Here is an 18,007-nt window from a genome sequence, read left to right as displayed (position 1 = left end):
AAAGCATAGAACGGGAATGGAAATGAGCTGGATGACAGCCTCATATTTGCATATTCATGGTGTTTCTGCATTCTAGCAATTGCTTCCGCCCATCTGGTCAACGAATTTTCTGGCTAAATGCCTTCGATTTACTTTAATTAGTTGTTTAGTTTGTCTAGCTAAGTGAGTGCCGTAAAAATAAAACTAGTGGGAATTAAACTGCAGGCAACTCGGATCCCATCAAAGCCCAGACTTGACTCTAATGGAACTAAACTAAGAGAAAATGCGTTCCCCAGTTAATGGACGGGACGCACTTCATTAGATATTCTCTTTCCAATGCTAATATGCATGCACTCAATGTGCAAATAGTTTGAGAGCCGGAATCCGGCAGAAGCGCATAGCTACGGATACGGATACAGATACAGTATCCGGCGGCAGCGGGTTAGAGGTTGACGGACGGAGGCTGGCAGAGCTAGGCACTTTGTCCTGCCGACCAACCACTTGGCAGGCAAAGTTTGTCAGTCCTCAGAACTATATACAGAATACTGGTTTATAATGGTTTATAATGGTACTGAGACTTGGATAAATTATAAATAAAAGTAAAATCATATCGCTGATATATTTAGCTACCTAAAATACAATAATGCAAATTTTAAATATTTAATTATTATTTATTTCATTCAACAATATACAGATTTATGTAAAATTTTCCATTTCGCATCTTTTTGGCCCAGCAATTGACGTGTGAAGACTTCAAAACAAAGCCAAATTAGCTGCTGATTCGACACCCACGGCACATGGCACCCGAAAAACTTGGCAAACTCAATGTCATGGCAACGGATTTAATAAGGGGAAAACAAGAGAGGCAAAAAGTAAAAATCAGCAACAGCAACAGCAACGACGACAGCAACAAATATTGTCACATGCATAAAAAGGGCCTTACAATTTAACGCTTGAATGTTCCGACAGACGTCGACATATGTTGGAGTACACGTGTGGCGTTGTGAGTGCGGTATGCCCTGCGTATAGGGAAGTTTTTAATAATACTTGGCTAAAATACCAAAGGAAAAACTTTTATTAATAAAGTTTCTTTCTTTCTGTCGAAGGAGAAGGAGAATAAGACGGAGGAGTTGGAGCCGACAGAAGAAAGTGTGTGCAACGGCTATGGAGTATTGCTCGAGGCTTCTTTCCCTTTTTGCCTCTAAGGTTTAATTATGGCCACAAAAAGAGTGCAGGGTCCAGCAGCGGGAAATAGTTTTCTACATATTTTTATTTGTATATTGCATATACGCATATTAAGAGGATGAATAGGTTTACAGGTTTACAGAGATCGAGAACCTGGAAAGGGACACTGAATTTTCTTGATGTTCATGAAAATACAACCAAGATAATCATCAATATTTGTGACAAAGTATACTAACTTATGATATCTATATACAAAAATCTTTAAAAAGTGTGTGCTTGAATTAAATTCGAGATCATAAATTCTAGACTTTTAATTATATTTAGAACTTGTTGCTTCTGTTTCCCAGAACAAATAGTTTAAATATACTTTCTGCTTCATTATAAAAATATTATTAAAAATCTTCTCAATTATTTAATATTCAAATCACACAATTTCGTAAACTTCCGCAACGCATAAACTCCCCCAAAAGGAAATGAGCCCTTAAACTTTTCCGAGGGGACACTTGTCGCATCGGCAACAATTGCAAATTTCCCGGACCACCCTCCGTCGGTCCCTTACAAATCTCAACTGCATGTTCAAGTGTACAATTTTTGCCTTTGGCGGCAATATTAAAATTTAAGCCGAAATGCCATCGAGCTGCAGCCGGGAGTGAGAGCAGGCCCGGAAATAGTTTCTCAACGCTGCTGCTAGCTCTAGCTGCTTGCCCCCCTCATGAAATGCCCGCCCATGGGCTTGCCAATTTCGTTCGTGATTTCGCTTATTCGTTTTTTGTGTTTTTGATTTTGTCGTATTTGTCTGGTGATAGAAAAGCAGAGCCGCCGGCAGCAGCGGCAGCAACTTCTGCCCAAATACTTTTAATTAAAATTTCAAATTATTTTCGCCTTTCGCAGACGTCGACAGCTGCAGGGGGGCGTGGCAGGAAGCGGAGACAAAGATGAGCACAAGTGCAGTTAGCGAGTGCAATGGCGCACAAGATGGCGGCGGAAAGGATCCGAAGGATCCTGAAATGCTGAAATATTCAAAGCGCATTTTCAATTTAAAAGTTTTGCACTCGGGCATATTTATTTATTTTATTTCGCAATTTTTGTTTTCCGCTCATCATTGAGTCCCGGGGACGGAGCGAGGGGCATGCGGCAAGCGAATTGGTGGACTCTTTGACCGAAAGTTTGCATCCAAGTAGGCAATGTCATTGAGAAAGTGCACTGGGAGAAATGGAAATATAAGTATTGTAATTTTTAAAAATTAATTTTAGATATAGTAAGAGTTTCTTTAAATAACTATTTTTTTTAATAATCCCCCATATATTTTAAATTTCGAATTTCTATTTCAATAAATACAATATGGTTGCAAATATTATAAGTTTAATAAATAAATTTAACTCCCATTTGAATATTTAATTATTATTTTAATTATGGTATATTATAAACTTATAGTTTTTCAAAGTGCAGTGTGGAAAAGTGTGAGAAAATGGGTAAAAATTGGGCGGCGGTGGATATGAATGCCCTACGAGCGGCAACTTAATGCAATTTCGCTCTGGCAGATTTCATTTGTGTGACAAATGGGGGGCGTGGCCATGCAAATCGCAAATAAAAAGAACTCATTAAAAGTTTATGCCACAAAGTTTGGCACCCACCGCCCAATCCACCCACCGCAATCCAATTCGGCCCAATCCTGAACAGCAAGTTTGGACGAGGGGGCAACTTCCGCTGATTGCATTTATTTCTTATTTTTCGGCTTTTGTTTTTCGGCTGTTGTGAAATAGTTCTAAAGCGCGCCGGCGATAGTTTATGGAATAACTATCAATTGCGAGGCGGCCTACACTGAAAACTTTCAAAAAAGGACTTTAGTTTGTTTTAGGTTTTCAAGTACTTAGTGGGTTTGAAAGTATTTGAATGTATTTGAGAAAATAAATTAATATGAAATTAAGTTATTTAATGAATTTTTTGTGTCATCTTAACCCATTAGCAAATAATATATATATATATTTTTTTTTATCTGATGAAACCCTTCCCTCCTTACCACCAATTTCAAAGAATATTACTTAGTTAGAAAGCCCATTATCAGAACTCCTTATCTCTGCCCTCCGATCAATCATTAAACATCGATAACCTGTAATTCAAGTGTTCGCTAACCGAATTATAGGTCACCGCTGAGTGGTTTGTTATCTCCCACAAGTTAGTCCACCGTCTGATGCCCGATATTTCTCCCACTGACAGTTGACAATTCCCTACATCAATAATCCAATAATAATAACGGCGGGGGCACGTGCGCCACGTTTCCCCAGTTCCCAGCGAGTTCAAAAAGTCAATTCGAATTAAACAACGCATTTGATGGCCATAAAAAAAAAGGGGTGGGGGAGGGGGCCGCATTTACTGGCCGCTTGAGTCCGTGAAACCTGCATCGGTTCTGGGCCAAAAGCAAAACGTGTCCGGTTGCGGCCACTCCCCAAGACAAGTAAATAAAATTGAAATTATTCTGTGCAGTTGCGAGAGCGAAAATAATGAAAAAATCATGCAATCTAGAGAAAAAACTGAACTGAAACTTGAACACACACAGAAATTAGTCAGAGTGGACCTTGAAAAAAACAAGACACTAGCAAAAAAATGGCAAGCGGGCGGCGTTTCAATTAGCCGTCCTCCAGTGACTTGTCCGGCAATTAGGTGTGTTTTAGCCGGGCCAAAACGATTCTAATCGCCGGTGTTTTAACATAGATTTCGCCTTTTAGCCTTATTTGCCCGGCTTTTGTTTAATTTCTGCCTGCTCAGAGCACTTTTTGTTACCAGCTTGTCGGCTGTCATGTTGCCGGTGACATTAGCGGCGGTTCTGGGAGGAGAGCTGGCCACACACAACCGAGTCGATCATACACCCCAGATATGACAAATTTAATTAAGGATAATTCTCAGTTCACCTTTTTTTTCTGTAGATTTTTTTCAACCCGCCCGGCGTTCTATGTGAACTGAACTTTTCCATGGGATTGCAGGGTGTTTGAGGGTATTCAGGACCTAAAATGGGAAAGAGTTAAGGTATAAGTTCCTGAGAGATCAGGTTTTATTGGTACAAAAGCTGGGAATCAGATGATATTTTAATATTTAAAAATTCTTAGCTATATCGAAGATTGTACTATCAATATCGTAGAAACCAGATACTGTTCATGGGAAATATTCTTAAAATTTCCCTTTTCCCTACGATCAACACTTTCAAGTTCCCTAGATTTCCCGCTAGATGTCTCTCTTACGATATTACCTATCCATCTACAGGGTGTTCTCTATTTCATCCCAGAAATCTGAGAAAAATTCTTTACTCTCGGCTTTATCTGAAATTGCCAATCGAATGCAATGCAAGGCAGTTCCCGGTTAGTCCCGGGGTAGGAAGGGCTGTGTGAAAAGGTCAAAGGCATTCGATTAACTTTAATTTGCGCGGCTCTATTCGCTCTGTAGGAGTATATATAGTATGTGCACTCCGATATATCCCCATTGTTCAGCGGCTGTTGATTTAGTTAGCGGAGCCGATGATGGCTCCATAGTTCAGGTGTGCCCATCGCAGGCGGCGTGAAAGCCAAACCTTCTCCGCGAGACTCTTTCCGACTCATCTCAGAGGAGGTGCTCCTCCTCCTCCTCCTCCTCATCTTAGCCGACTTACAATGGGCCTGAACTGAGCTTTGATTTATGCCAACTGCGGTCATGTCATAGTTCAACCGAGGCATTGTTGCAATGTCAGAGGGGGCGGCATATTAACGGTAAGGCCAGCCCAGCGCCATGCATTCCCAAAAATCTAAAATCTATAACTTTTTTTTAATAAAGAATATAAAATAAAATGTATAAAGGAGTGCCTTATAAGACTGATTTTTATTAAAAAACCAAACACATGTAATTATTGGTTAATATCAACCTGAAAACGATCTCGGTTTTGGCCGGTTTTTGCTGGCCAAGCACTAATTGCGGCTGTCGGAGGCACGCGTTGGCTGCAGCATGGAAATGTCACTGCCACAGGAGAACGGCTTGGCCAGAAAATTTGGCCAAATTGATAGCCAAATTTGGCGGCCAGGTGACGGGGCCTGCCAGCAGCCAAAGTGGGCGTGGTGCAGGCGCTCATAAAAACTATACAAAACCAATGCCGTTCGAGAGACTCGAAGTCGGCCAGTCTGTCAGTTAGTTGAAATTAATTCGCACAGCCTGGCAAAATAATTTACGGTCTCTCCCCCCAGAACCGAGTAATTGAGGTGGACCGAAGATGTGGGCAGGTTTTTCGGCTGCAACTTTTCATATGCCCATTTGCCCCGGCGCGTGACATATCACGAAACTCTGTTAACGGCTCTCGGAATAGTTGAGAATGCCTCGTCGAACTGGAAGCTGTCAATTAGTTGTAGGTACATCAGGCGAACACATCTACTGAGACTCTGAAGCGAAACCTGTTTGAATCTAGCCAAAATTATTCCCAGAAATTTTCGGAATTGAAATAAAGTCTGTAATGGCGAATCTGCTGTCAAATTATTTTTATTATAAAGCATTTCTTTTCCTAGCTGATTTTTTAAGATAGAACGTATTACTTATTTCAATTTAAGCCATATTTAATCGATTCCACTTACAGCAAACCAAGTGAATACCTGACTTTTATCACATTTTTCTTGTTTTTAATTTCACACAGCACATGTTCTTGGGTGCTCGTTAATTACAGACCGCCAGCTACTCGGTTTCGCTCCGATTTGCAGCTGGGCTGCTCACAAATCTTGTCAACGGCGATGCAGCGATGCAAATATCTACGCAGCATGCAACATGCAGTCATCTGGGGCTGCGTCGGCGAGATTCATTTCTCATTTGATCTTTATCGCCCGGCGACATGCAAGGCCTTCTGCTTCTCCTGCCCCCCGGACTAACTTGATATCCATACTGATTGCAATCGAGATTGGCTTTTTCCATGCGGCTTTCAGTATGATTTTGTGGCCTGCAATATTGCGACATTTCAAGGCTTTCTAGCCGCGCCCTTGCCAAATTACAGCTGTGCATATTTGGCAATTTTTCAGGTTTTAATTTTAAATTTCGGGTCACTAGGGATCTCTCTTGTGGGGAAAAATAGAAGATTTTAGAAAATAGCATAATTTTCCAAAGGATGACCTATATTTATTTGCTGTTGAGGTCACAGCTCTGTCATTCAATTAATATAATCTAAAATCGACCTAGAGCTGTATATATTTCTAATAAATTTTAGAAATTTGGACTACGCACAGTTCAGACACCTTGCTGGGCTTTTTCCTAGTCACAGCTGACTTTTCGCCCTGACAATTTAAGCAGGGACAATGGATCGGTGTAAATCATGTTTGCATTGCTCGCTGTCTATCTGCCTCGCCGTCTGTCCGACTGTCTGTCCGTTTGTCTGTCTGGTGTTGGCTTTTGGCTCAGACTTGACTTTACTTGACTTGTGGTCAATGGCTTGTACATAATGGCTGCCCCGAACAACAACAACATTAACTACAGCAATAGCGAGCGGCTCTTTGGGGCATTTGCAAACAATGACATTATGCTGACGTTTATTAATCGCATTTGCGAAATTAATGTCGTGACATTTTCGGTTTAATGTAGTTGTAATAAATAAAAGTGCCGTTTACCGAAAGACCGAAAAAAATATAAATAAATATGTATGATACAAAAAATCAATACAATAGTCGAGGAGACAGGCGGCAGACACTACAGGCCGCAGCTTGTTGCCTCCGTTCCAGATTACGTAACGCCAATTTGCATATAATAAATGAGCCCAAAGGTGGCTACTGAATTTATTTCCTTGCTGTTATAGCCGAATGAAAGCTATTTTAGAATATGTTGTTTTAAAAGAAGTATTAAATAACATTTTTAAATATTTAATTCCTTCTTTGTAGAATTTTTTAGACATTTTTTTTAGAATTCTTCGAAACGAAAGGGACTGTATATTATTTTTAAAAAGTTTAAACACATAAATATATTTATAAATAACCAAATGGTATATGTGTAAAATAAAATTCATACTGATAAGATTTTGTTATATTCGTGAATTTTTGTTTAAAAATACTTTTCGGCTTGTATATTTGAATAAATATGTTTGTAGTTATAAATAATACAAAAAAAAGAGATTAGAAAAAAAAAAGTACTTTACTTTACCCCAGATGGGACTCGAACCCACAATCCCCGGCTTAGGAGGCCGATGCCTTATCCATTAGGCCACTGGGGCTTGAGTTACGCGCTGCCAGAATGCCTTTATGAACTGTAGACGACTTATAACAAGTAAAACAAGAACAACTAAGAACCACTATAAATAACTGTATTCCATTTCGTTTTGTGGCGAAAACAACTGTTTAAATAAGTTCTCTCTTGTTGTTCTGAAACTTGGTATGCAAACATAGATATGTATGTAAATATCTGCGCAAATATTGGGGTTATGTTTACCAAAAAACACTTGTGATGGCTATTGAACGTTTGTATTAGAATAATGTAGTATTGCCCAGAGCCTTAGTTACATGTAATGGAAATAAATAATACAAATAAAAGTTTTTATTCATTTTATGTTGGAAAAAATCATGTTTTATTTACATACATATAATATACATATGAACATGCAAATTTATCTATCCTGTTGCTTGTTGTTATCTTCCCTAACCGGCACCCGATTATTTACAAAAACAACAGCAAATATTTCCACCCCGTAAATACTTCATTGAAAAAACACATTCTGTTTGCTTGTCTGAACATTTATCGGCACTGACTCATGCATTGCCACCCCGCGCTTAAAATAGCATTTGGTCGTCTACCAACACATGCCCCAGTGGCCTAATGGATAAGGCATCGGCCTCCTAAGCCGGGGATTGTGGGTTCGAGTCCCATCTGGGGTAAAGTGAAGTACTTTTTTTTTTCTCTTTTATTTAGTTTAAAATAATTTTCTAAGTTAATTATATTTTCCTGTATTAATGTTTAGGGAAGTTAAATTATTCTTTTAATTTATTGTATTCTCATTTTCAATCATTTGTATATTTTTATTTTATTAGATGCTAAGTTTGTATTGTAGTAGTTTTGTACTATTTTTAGTTTGTTATGGTTTCCATTTACATATATGAAACGATTACCCCATAACTGTTTATGTTGGGCTACAAGTTCCTAACAAAAGAATAAAACGAAGAATGCTTAGAATCTGCTGCTTAACTCTGATAAAAGCTTCCCACTATTCAGCAAGCGGTACTCCATCAGACCAGATTATCGGTGCGCCGCTCCCAGATGTCGGGCCACAAGCCGAACATAAACCATGAAAAGTCGTCACAGCAGTTGACATTTCGCTGTGCCACTTCCACTTAATTTAACAACTTTACGAGTGCCAGCCATCGTCTTCTAATATCGTTTTCAGGCATTTTCACCCCGGCTCTTAAATGGCAATCAACTTTCTGATGAGTTGTCAAAAACGCCGTCGCCTGACATTAGGTGGCTGTGGATGTGCTGCACCAGTGGGTGTGTTGGGGGAGTGGAGGGGAGTGGCTGCGCCTGAAATCCATCCACTTTAAAAGTTTGCCAAAAATTGCGGCTCATAATTTCACTTTCGCTATCTGAAATATGCATGGCCGTAAAATTTTCCAACGCCGACCAAATGGCCACCCAGGGAGATGAGGATGCACAGGCCATCGGGTGTGGGTTCGGGGGCGGATAATGGGGCACTGGGATGCTGGGATGCTCGGATGCTGGAAGGAGCAGGTTAGATGGCAGCCTTTGCCAAGAGCATTAAAATTGCATACAGGCTGTGGGGCCAAAAAAAAAGAAAATACTAAAAAATAAAACTCTGCCTCGCATAGTTTCATTTGCTTTACGATTCAGCGAAACTTTGGCCGAGGATGCGCCAAAGCAGGGATAACAGCGGGATGTAAGGCTGCCTGCCTCATCATTAATGTAAATTCATTGTTGCATGTTGGCGGGGCGGGCAGGGCGCTGCCCTACTGCCTGCATTACAACAATTCATACTGAATTTTTGATACGAATACAACTTTTCCACGTACGCATAATCCATTAAGAAGAGAAATGGGGTCAATCGAACGGTTAGTACCTGGGGACTCTTAAAAAAGGAAGCTTTAAAAGAAAGAATATAGATTTTAGGGAATTTTTGTTTAAAGGAATCACAAATAATTACGATGGTCTTTGATATAATTTCTTTTAGTTCCAAGTCTGGTGCTCAAACCATAAATCTAGCCCAGAAAAGGCTTTACACATAATTGTGTACATTTCTTTTTGTGTGTCTTCACACAGATATATTTTGAAATAGAGCTGCCATTACATACCCATTAGGTGCAACTATTCCTCGCCTCGCCGGTGCCGTGGAAAAATTCCTCCTCGTCCTGAATGCCTGAAACTTTTCCGCAGAATTAATGGTAGGAGCACTCTTTTTGCACCCCGCGGAAAGTAGGCCAAAGTCCGGGGCCGTCGACCAGCGTGAAAGAGAGAGAGAGGGCAAGGGGGCATTCCGGAAAGTTTATGGAATGCATTTCTCTGCAGATTGCATTTGTTGCATTTTACTTAATTGAAAAAGGCCAGCGATGCGGTGCGGGGGAAGGCCGTAAAAGGACAATATCGCTGTCCCTAGCCCTCTATGGGCTGCAAGACTGTGCCCGTGCCTGTGCACTTCATAAAGCTGACAGGACAGGGCCCGATCCATGCCGAGGCGGGCCAAGCCGGCTATAAAAGAACATGACCAAAGCGGGCGAGGACGAGGAGACAAGCACACACCACACCACACCGCACAACACACCAAAATAGACCGCCGCACAGGCACAAAAAGCATCTGCAACCAGCAACGGCAAACAAACAAACAAAACAACAACGAGCCGCAAAAATTATCTACTCAGATTATGTCGAGATTAATTACATACGCTGAGCGCCATTGTCTTGTCAATAAATTGTCGTTGTCGTCGACGTCGCCTGGCATCGTCGTGTGGCCCAAAGATAAGAGGGACTACCGAAATGTTAACTGGCTTTTCTTTTTTTCTCTTCAATTTGTGTACCCTATTGGAGAGTATTATGATTTTGGAGCTATACTAACATCAGCATTAAAATTGAATGTGTTACCTTTTGGGTTGAAATAATTAGCAAAGAAAACTTTATTGTTTGCCATAAAATTAACCCAAACTATATCTTTTAACTGATCTATTACTCCTAGTCCTTTAAGATATATCACTTTTACACTGTCAGGGTATTTTAAACTTCCACTATTCCTAATTTTCATGGCTTTTTTCTTAAATTTTTCGCCTGTTTTGCCGTTTTTTTGCTTTGCTTTTCAGCTGAGGCTGTCAAAAATGGTTGCTCAACCCGGGAGCTGCAGCCAAGCCCCTCGTCCTCGTCGGCTAATTAATTTAGAAATGTTGACGGGCCCACCAAAGGGAGCGCCACATGGCCAAATAATAATGAAATGATATAGGTTTAATCCGGCGATAGGCATCGGGCCGCATCTCTCTAAGCCAGAGTGCTCGGAAAGTGCGCGTAAATTAATTGGCCACAAAGCGCGGCCCATGCATTTGCCGGCTCAGAAGGCTGCCGCTGCCGCTGCTGTTGCTGCTGCAAGTTTATGTGACTTGGCAGCGGCGGTGGTAAATGTGGTTTCTGGCCAAGGGGCCCTCAGCTGGATTTAGTGCATGTTGAGCGGTGAATGGCCAATGTAAATTTCCAGCAGCGAAGCCGCCTTGGCCCGACCCACGGCCCACGAGCATGGGCATGGGCAGGGCTAATTAGAATGGCTAACACGATATTGGCATCGCTGCACCGCGAAAATATTGCCCGCCATAACTCCGGATGAGTGTTTGTCCATGTAGCAGATGCGATTGTAGATTGCGGAAACGAGGAGAAAATATTGTGATTGGAAAATGGGGTTTTTTTAAGCAGAGAATATCAGTCCATCGATGATACATCTAACTCTAAAGTCTAGTAAAAAGTTATCGCATTTTAAAAATACCCTCAAGGCCTGTATAAATTTCAAATTTGATTGTAATAAGTATATTATTTCAAGTAAAAGTTCCCCTTGTCTGTGAGTCACTTCTCTGATTGTGGCTCTTATCGATGGCCAAATAAGTTTCAGTCGGATTCAACTAACCTTTCAGACGAGATAGCCTCTATCAATTTATATTTCTAAGTAATTTCGGTAATGGTCAACGATAAGAACTAAAGAAATTGATATAAAAAGGCCAATTCAGCGCCCACAGATTTTAGTTTCACTTCTCGCTATCAAAATGAAAGCCATTTGCTTCGTTCTAGCCGCGTTCTCGCTGGCCCTTGTTTCCGTGGCCAGCGCTGAGATTGTAGAAGCGGAACCTTTTGCCAAGACCTATTCCTCCTGCAAGGCCTTGAGCCCCAAAAAGAGTGGTGTCCAGAAGATCAAGGTGGGCAAGGACACCTTTGAGGTGTACTGCGAGGAAGGGATCAATGGAAAGGGTTGGCTGGTCATCCAACGCAGGGTCAGTGTCGAGGAGAACTTCTTCCGCAACTGGACCTCGTATCAGACGGGCTTCGGTGATCTGAAGGGTAACTTCTTCCTTGGACTGGACAAGCTGAACAAGATCACGGCTTTGGAGCCCCAGGAGCTCTTCATCCAGCTGGTGGACTTCAATAACACCTCTCGATATGCCCAATACGATCTGTTTAGTGTGGGCAACGTGTACAGTAACTACTCCCTCACGCAGCTGGGCAACTACAGTGGAACTGCTGGCGACAGCTTGAGATACCATGTGGGCCAGTCCTTCAGCACCTTCGACAAGGATAATGACCAAAGCTACGTTAATTGCGCAGCTAAATTTAAGGGAGCTTGGTGGTACAGGGATTGCCTGAACAGGTGAGAATTGTTAACGATTTTGGTGATCAAAATTCCATAACTCATGCCTTAATTATCTGCAGCAATCTGAATGGTGCCTATCTGGGCGGTAATTATACGGATCCCGATCTCTATGGCTCCGGAATAGTCTGGGCCGACTGGAAAGGCGCGTCTTATAGCTACAAGACTGTCAATATAATGGTGCGTCCTAAATAAGTGGATCAAGAAGCAGCCCATATCATTGTCGCTATATCAATAATAAAGAGAACAACTCTGTTATTAACAACACCTTTGCCAGTATAAACTAAACCATATTGTTTAAATACAAATAAGGCGCCAATACACCTTAAGCCAAGGAATTTATTAATAAGCGCATGGTGACATCTGAGAGTTTTGGTTATACATTTCACACAAGCCATCCAGTAGCCAGGCAATGCTAATTTAATTAACAAATATTTACTGCCGCATTACTCATCATTACTAACACATGGCCAGGGGACGGTGGACGCAATCCCTTAACTCTGCATTGTTGAGTGCCCCTACTCGTAGCCCGAATAATTATTTACAATTAAAGTTCCTGCTGCGTCTGTGCGTCGGTGGCCCAAATGAATGTATTATGCCATTGAGAGTTTAGTGCCAACAACTAAGGATATAAATGTACGGTCTCATGCATTCGGGATTTACATGCAAAGTGTGCGATGATGACGATGACGACTGCCAAGTGAAAGTTTCCAGGTTAACTCTATTCTGTTTGTTTACTGGAGAGTTGCCCCGAGCTGTGCATATAGAAATTCCATTACTTGGGAAATCATTTCGCAAGTGCAACTGGGATGTTGTTAGTTTGCTGTTGATGTTTGGTGTACTGAAATAAATAGATAGTAACTTTAAGCAGAAAACTCATATTGCTTATTAAATATGTGGTTTATTTCGAATATTTTCTACAGTTACCTATTGAAATTTCTTTCTTTATAATACAGATTTTATCATAAACCCAATTTCTCCCTGTGCACATCCATCTGTGGCCAGTGTGACAAAGTTTTCGGTGACTTTCAAGCTATCTGCAAGCCACGCACTTGATCCGTTTACTAAGCCATACACACATACACTCGCACTAGCACTCACGAGCGCAAGTAATTTCCCAGGCGGTTACCGTTAGGAGTAAGAAACGCCATTTTGCTGGCGGCCATCTTTCGTCTGGCGTTTCCGGCATCGCGTGCCGCCTGAATAATTGAGGCCTCAATGGGGCTGCGATGGGTTAAGGGCTGCCTGATCATCCGGCGTCTGGAGTAGCTATTAATGAGTTGCCACTGCCTCTATATGCATAATATATATGTGTATAAAATGTATGGGGAATGTGCCAAGTCGGCCGCCCACGTCGGAGTTGACAAATAAGCACTTAAGTAATTTGCCACCGTTTGCCGGAGCGGCGGAGTGGCGGAGCGTGGGCTCGCGAGCCTCACAAGTGAATATTAAATAAATTTTCCAGTTATTGCCTGCGTCTGTGCGCGGCGCCCCAACGGGTTAACCGAAGACAGGCGACGAGGGCTGCATTCAACTTGTAATTAATGTCAAATATTTACACATTTGCCGGAGATCAAAGGTCTCGGAGCCAGAGTGAGTCTCGCAGCAGCCGGGCTAATTAAATCGGTATTTATATTTAAATTACACAAAACTACTTAAAGGGTTTGCTGAGGGTAAGCAGGGCAGGGCGATGGCAGTGGGTGGATTATTACCTAAAAGCAGCTGGCGGCAGTGAAAAATCAACCCTTCTTCGTTTCCCATACGCCTGTGGATTATTTCCTGAAGTGATATTTATAGATAATACATTTTAATGGCTTAAAGCCATACAGAAGTGGCGCTAATTTAGTTTAAATTATAGTAAACAACTATGTTATAAGGTGGAGCATATTTTTTTAGCTAAAAGATTATTTTCCCATTTGCAAAAGTGGCTTTATCCCTATTCATGTTCTTACTAATTTCCCCCAACTTATCCCTTTTAGTCGCTGCTCAAAGTTTGGCTGCTCAAAGCGCGCATAAAGTTGCAAGGTGAACTTGCCGCCGCCCACAAACCTCCTCTCAATGCCTCGTCCTTAGTCCTTGGCCAGCAATTTGTCGCACAATTTAGCCGGCATTCAATTTGCCTGCAACTGCCAAAGTCGCTACTCAAAGGCTCTTCAGCTTGTTACCGCCGCGCACTCGATTGGAGGCATTCAAATTGGTCTCTCTCCGAGGCAGTTGGGGGTTAAGGACAGGACGGGATAGGGGGTTAAGGCCGAGCTGCTGCTGCAGTTTGAAAATGCACTCGCGCCTTAGCGGAGACAAGAACCGGCGGCACAACCAGTTCCAAGCTTGCAGCTCATCGTGTGTGTGTGTTGTGTTCGGGGAAAACATGTGGGAAATGCGTGTGTTCTGTAGCTGCTGCTGTTGCTCTGCAGTTTGAGTTTTTCCGGCCCCGAAATGTCCTTGCCCGATGTTGCGGCTCTGTTAGCGGTGGCCGTTACGGAAATGTTGGCGCGCACGAAATGCATTTTGTAACCCAATTTCCTACTTCCGGTGTCTTTTCGGCCACCCACTGCACTGCCCGCTGAGAGTCGTGAGCGCGTGGGAGAGTGAGCGGAAATGAGCTTGGCCGGAAACTGAACCCACTCTCTCTCTTTCGACACACACATGGGAGCTTTTCCACACATGCTCGGCTGTGTGTGAAAGGCCGAGCGGCTTCGGGGAGCTTTTCTCGGGTTTAAGCTGCAAGCTTTCGGCATTTGCATTCGGACAGCTTTACGGAAAACGTTCTAGGCCTATTTTCCGTAATGGGTAATCAAGGGTATATGTTATAGGAAATAAAGTTAAAAACCTAAGCATTTTCTTTTAGGGAAAATATAAATATTAATAAGTTTTAGTAGCAGATTTCGTTGTGTATTAAATTTTAAATGAAGATTGTGAAAACAATGAAATTATCACTTATCCAAAAAGTATGCAATGATATTTGTTCTCTTAGATTTCAAATATTTTATATTTATTTTATGTATTGTCTGTCATTTCCCCGCATTTTTTGGCACTGTGCAGCTGAATCGACCAAGTGTCGCATTATAATGCCGCCAGTGGCCGTGTTGCCACTTTGATTGATTGGGTAATGAAGTTATTAGATAGGTGTGACTGTCAGGCCGTGCGAGATTTCGATTTCGAGTGTGGCAGCAGCGAATTAAGTGCCTCATTAGATTGTTATGATAGCTACATACCATATATGTACATAAAGCCAGGTGGGCGGCGGCACTGCAGAGCGCCAAGTGCAATTAATATGCAAGCGAATGAATGATTGAGTCGTAAACTTGAGTTTTTCCCATGTTTAATGGTTGCAATTAAAGGGTTATTACATTGACAGTGGCACCATTTTGAAAGGGAATTGTTTTTGTGTGAGAACAGGTATTAGTTTATTCTTAAAGTAAAGTATTTCTTTTTATTTCAAGTTTATTTATTATTGATTTCCCATTAATAAAGCTCTATTTAAAAGAAGTACAAACCCATTATCTGCCTAATTACCCCCCAAATAACCAAAACTTTCCCCCATAAGAAGTTAAGACAATATCAATAACCATTTTCCGATCTAGGCAACTTTCAAACTTGGCAGAAATAAAGTAGATGGGATGACCTCATACTACAGGCACTAGGCACTATTCGTTGGCTTTCCCATCCCATTTGGCCAAAACGGACCAGACCAATTCCGCTTTAGAAAATATGATAACAGCCCGGTCCGCTTGTCACTAATGCTGACAAGGTCACATTGTCAACGTCACTGCGCGTGCGTAAACCAATAAAATTTGTCCAAAACGGCCAAGACAATAGCCAAATAAACAAAGGCCAAGCCAGCTAGCCAGGGGATTTTCCGCAGAGATCGCAGGAGGAGGGTTAAAGTCGCGGTAATGGGGCAGATACATACGGCCAGCTAAACTGGCTTTAATGATTCAATCCCAAATATGGGTGTCAATAAGTTAACAGACAGACAATGTTGCACTTGCCGCAGCCAAAAAGCGCGGACCCCAGCTTGGTCTTGAACGTGGACCAGGAGTTGCTAGATGTGCACTTGAAGAAAATGCTATCTTAATAGTTGTAATCTGGCAAAACTTAGAAAGGTAATGGAAAATATGTGCAGCAAACAAATTATAAAGGGGAAAAGTTATAATAAAAGCCTTAGATGGAGTGAAAACTTGATAAGTTTCGATATATATTAATTATTTTTCTCTCTGCATTTGATCTTGGGGCTCAGACTTGGACCGAAGACCCCAAACCAGACCCAGACATCGCCTGCTCGCCGCAGAAATTATGAAATGCATTTAATTTTGTTGCACACTTTTTGTGCGGTCGGCAGATTCAGCTGCAGCTTCAGTTTCCACCTCAGCCTCTCCTGGTCTTTGGAAAATCTATAAAAATTCCATTGACCATAATTTAAGCCATTGGCCAGGGTCTTGGATCTTGGTCTTGGACTTGGTCGTGGTCTTGGCCGTGGAGCGACTGTTTAAGGAAGCAAATGTTTCCGTGCAGCTGCCAACTGGTTGACAACTTGTGTGGACCTGTGTTTTATGTGCCAGCCGCTGGTGCAGTCGTCGGGTTTATATTGCAATCTGTCCGCAATCATGTCACATCGTTCTGCAACTGGTTCTGGCCAGGATCCCCCCGCCTGTCCCAATCCCAGACTCATCTCGGTCTAATGAGCTTCGAGGGCGTCGCTGCTCTGAGGGCTTTCCATATAAAATGTTTATGGCAAATGGAACGGGCTTCTACCCATAAATCTCAAGTGAATGCCGGCCGTGGATGCATAAAACTTCTGGCATTAAGAGCCAGACGCCCGCGCTAAGGTCCAATGTCCAGGTCCCACAATCCCTATCCCTACTCCGGCAGGACATCAAAAGTTGCTCCTGGCTGGCCGTAAACAAATAAACAACCAACAAGCTGCAGGACAACTGGCCAAGAATTCGCCGCCAAACAAAGCCAAGTGGCAAAACTGAACAAAAAAATAGAAAGAAAGACGGAGGAAACTGTAACGCAGTCAACAAGGACACTGTCATAACTTTTTTAATGTCCTGGACAGGGGCGGTCGGACAGCTGACAGTAGATAAATTCTAAGCAAGCAACTTTTGCAGCCAACTTGCACTGACATCTCTCTCCTCTGCCTGACAAATCGCAAAGTGCACCCGAGTCAGCCAAAAAGTGCAAGGAGTCGGTCCGAAATCAGCTGAAAAAGTGCTTAAGATTTCCTTTTTGGTCCGCTGCCGGCGAATCGCATAAATCGTCCCCGAGCTACTTAATTTTTCAGCTTGAACTACATACAGTTCTGGTATCGTTCCGAGGTATATTTTATTGGTTTACTCGAAGGGGCGGGGAAAATTGACAGTTGACACAGTTGGCCAAGTTTGACAGCCAAACAGGGCCAACAGAAACCGAATTGAAACCGATGTTTGGCTGAACGGAATTGCGGGTTGCATAAGTGATATCCTTTGTGTGCACTTAAATGGGTTTATTTAGAGGTTGAAATCGATTTGTGACTGGACTCCTCTATAAATATCTTTTCTATGCCTATTTTTAATCCAAATAAATGCAAATACTCATATTCCAATTAACTGTTTGGCAAATCAAAACTAAATTACATTTCCAGCTGTGGGATAAAGAGCATTAAACTCATCTAAATACATTGGCATATTTATTTTGTAAAATTATTCTGAAATGACAGACAAGCTAATTAAAAATTAAAAATGCATCGACTGTGGGTTACTTAATTAACAGTTTGATTGATTGGTCTTATTGTATTACTGAAATAATCGTGCCGGGCCAGGTGACCTCCTATGGGCCACCCGGGGATTGATGGACTGCTTTTCAACCAAAAATCACGCACATAATAATTACAAAATGCAGACACAGACACACCGAGAATGCAAAGCTCACATATTTGTATTTATTTATTTTAATTACTGGAACAAATATTGTGGCTGGCTTATTATTTTGCATTTTGTGCATGCAACGGCAAACTAGGAGCCAGGCTAGGATTTGCATTTC

General features: G+C 41.8%; 1 protein-coding gene and 2 non-coding genes across 3 annotated transcripts; 2 read left to right on the top strand and 1 right to left on the bottom strand.

Annotated features, from left to right (window-relative positions):
* Positions 1 to 7,290: 7,290 nt before the first annotated feature.
* On the bottom strand, positions 7,291 to 7,363 carry TRNAR-CCU (transfer RNA arginine (anticodon CCU)). The gene has a single exon. It is a non-coding gene; the product is annotated as a tRNA-Arg (tRNA).
* A 585-nt stretch (positions 7,364 to 7,948) lies between these two features.
* Positions 7,949 to 8,021, top strand: TRNAR-CCU (transfer RNA arginine (anticodon CCU)). Its single transcript has one exon. It is a non-coding gene; the product is annotated as a tRNA-Arg (tRNA).
* Positions 8,022 to 11,368: 3,347 nt separating this feature from the next.
* Positions 11,369 to 12,271, top strand: LOC108082125 (ryncolin-4-like). The gene is made up of 2 exons (XM_017177426.3): positions 11,369 to 11,983; positions 12,046 to 12,271. The coding sequence occupies exons 1-2, from the start codon at positions 11,385 to 11,387 to the stop codon at positions 12,176 to 12,178; spliced, it is 732 nt and encodes a 243-aa protein (XP_017032915.1). The 5' UTR covers positions 11,369 to 11,384; the 3' UTR covers positions 12,179 to 12,271.
* Positions 12,272 to 18,007: the final 5,736 nt, after the last annotated feature.

The sequence above is a fragment of the Drosophila kikkawai genome, chromosome 2R (assembly GCF_030179895.1).
Source record: "Drosophila kikkawai strain 14028-0561.14 chromosome 2R, DkikHiC1v2, whole genome shotgun sequence".
NCBI lineage: Eukaryota > Metazoa > Arthropoda > Insecta > Diptera > Drosophilidae > Drosophila > Drosophila kikkawai.
Note: the sequence above shows the minus strand (reverse complement) of the source record. Positions and strands in the feature narration are given on the sequence as shown.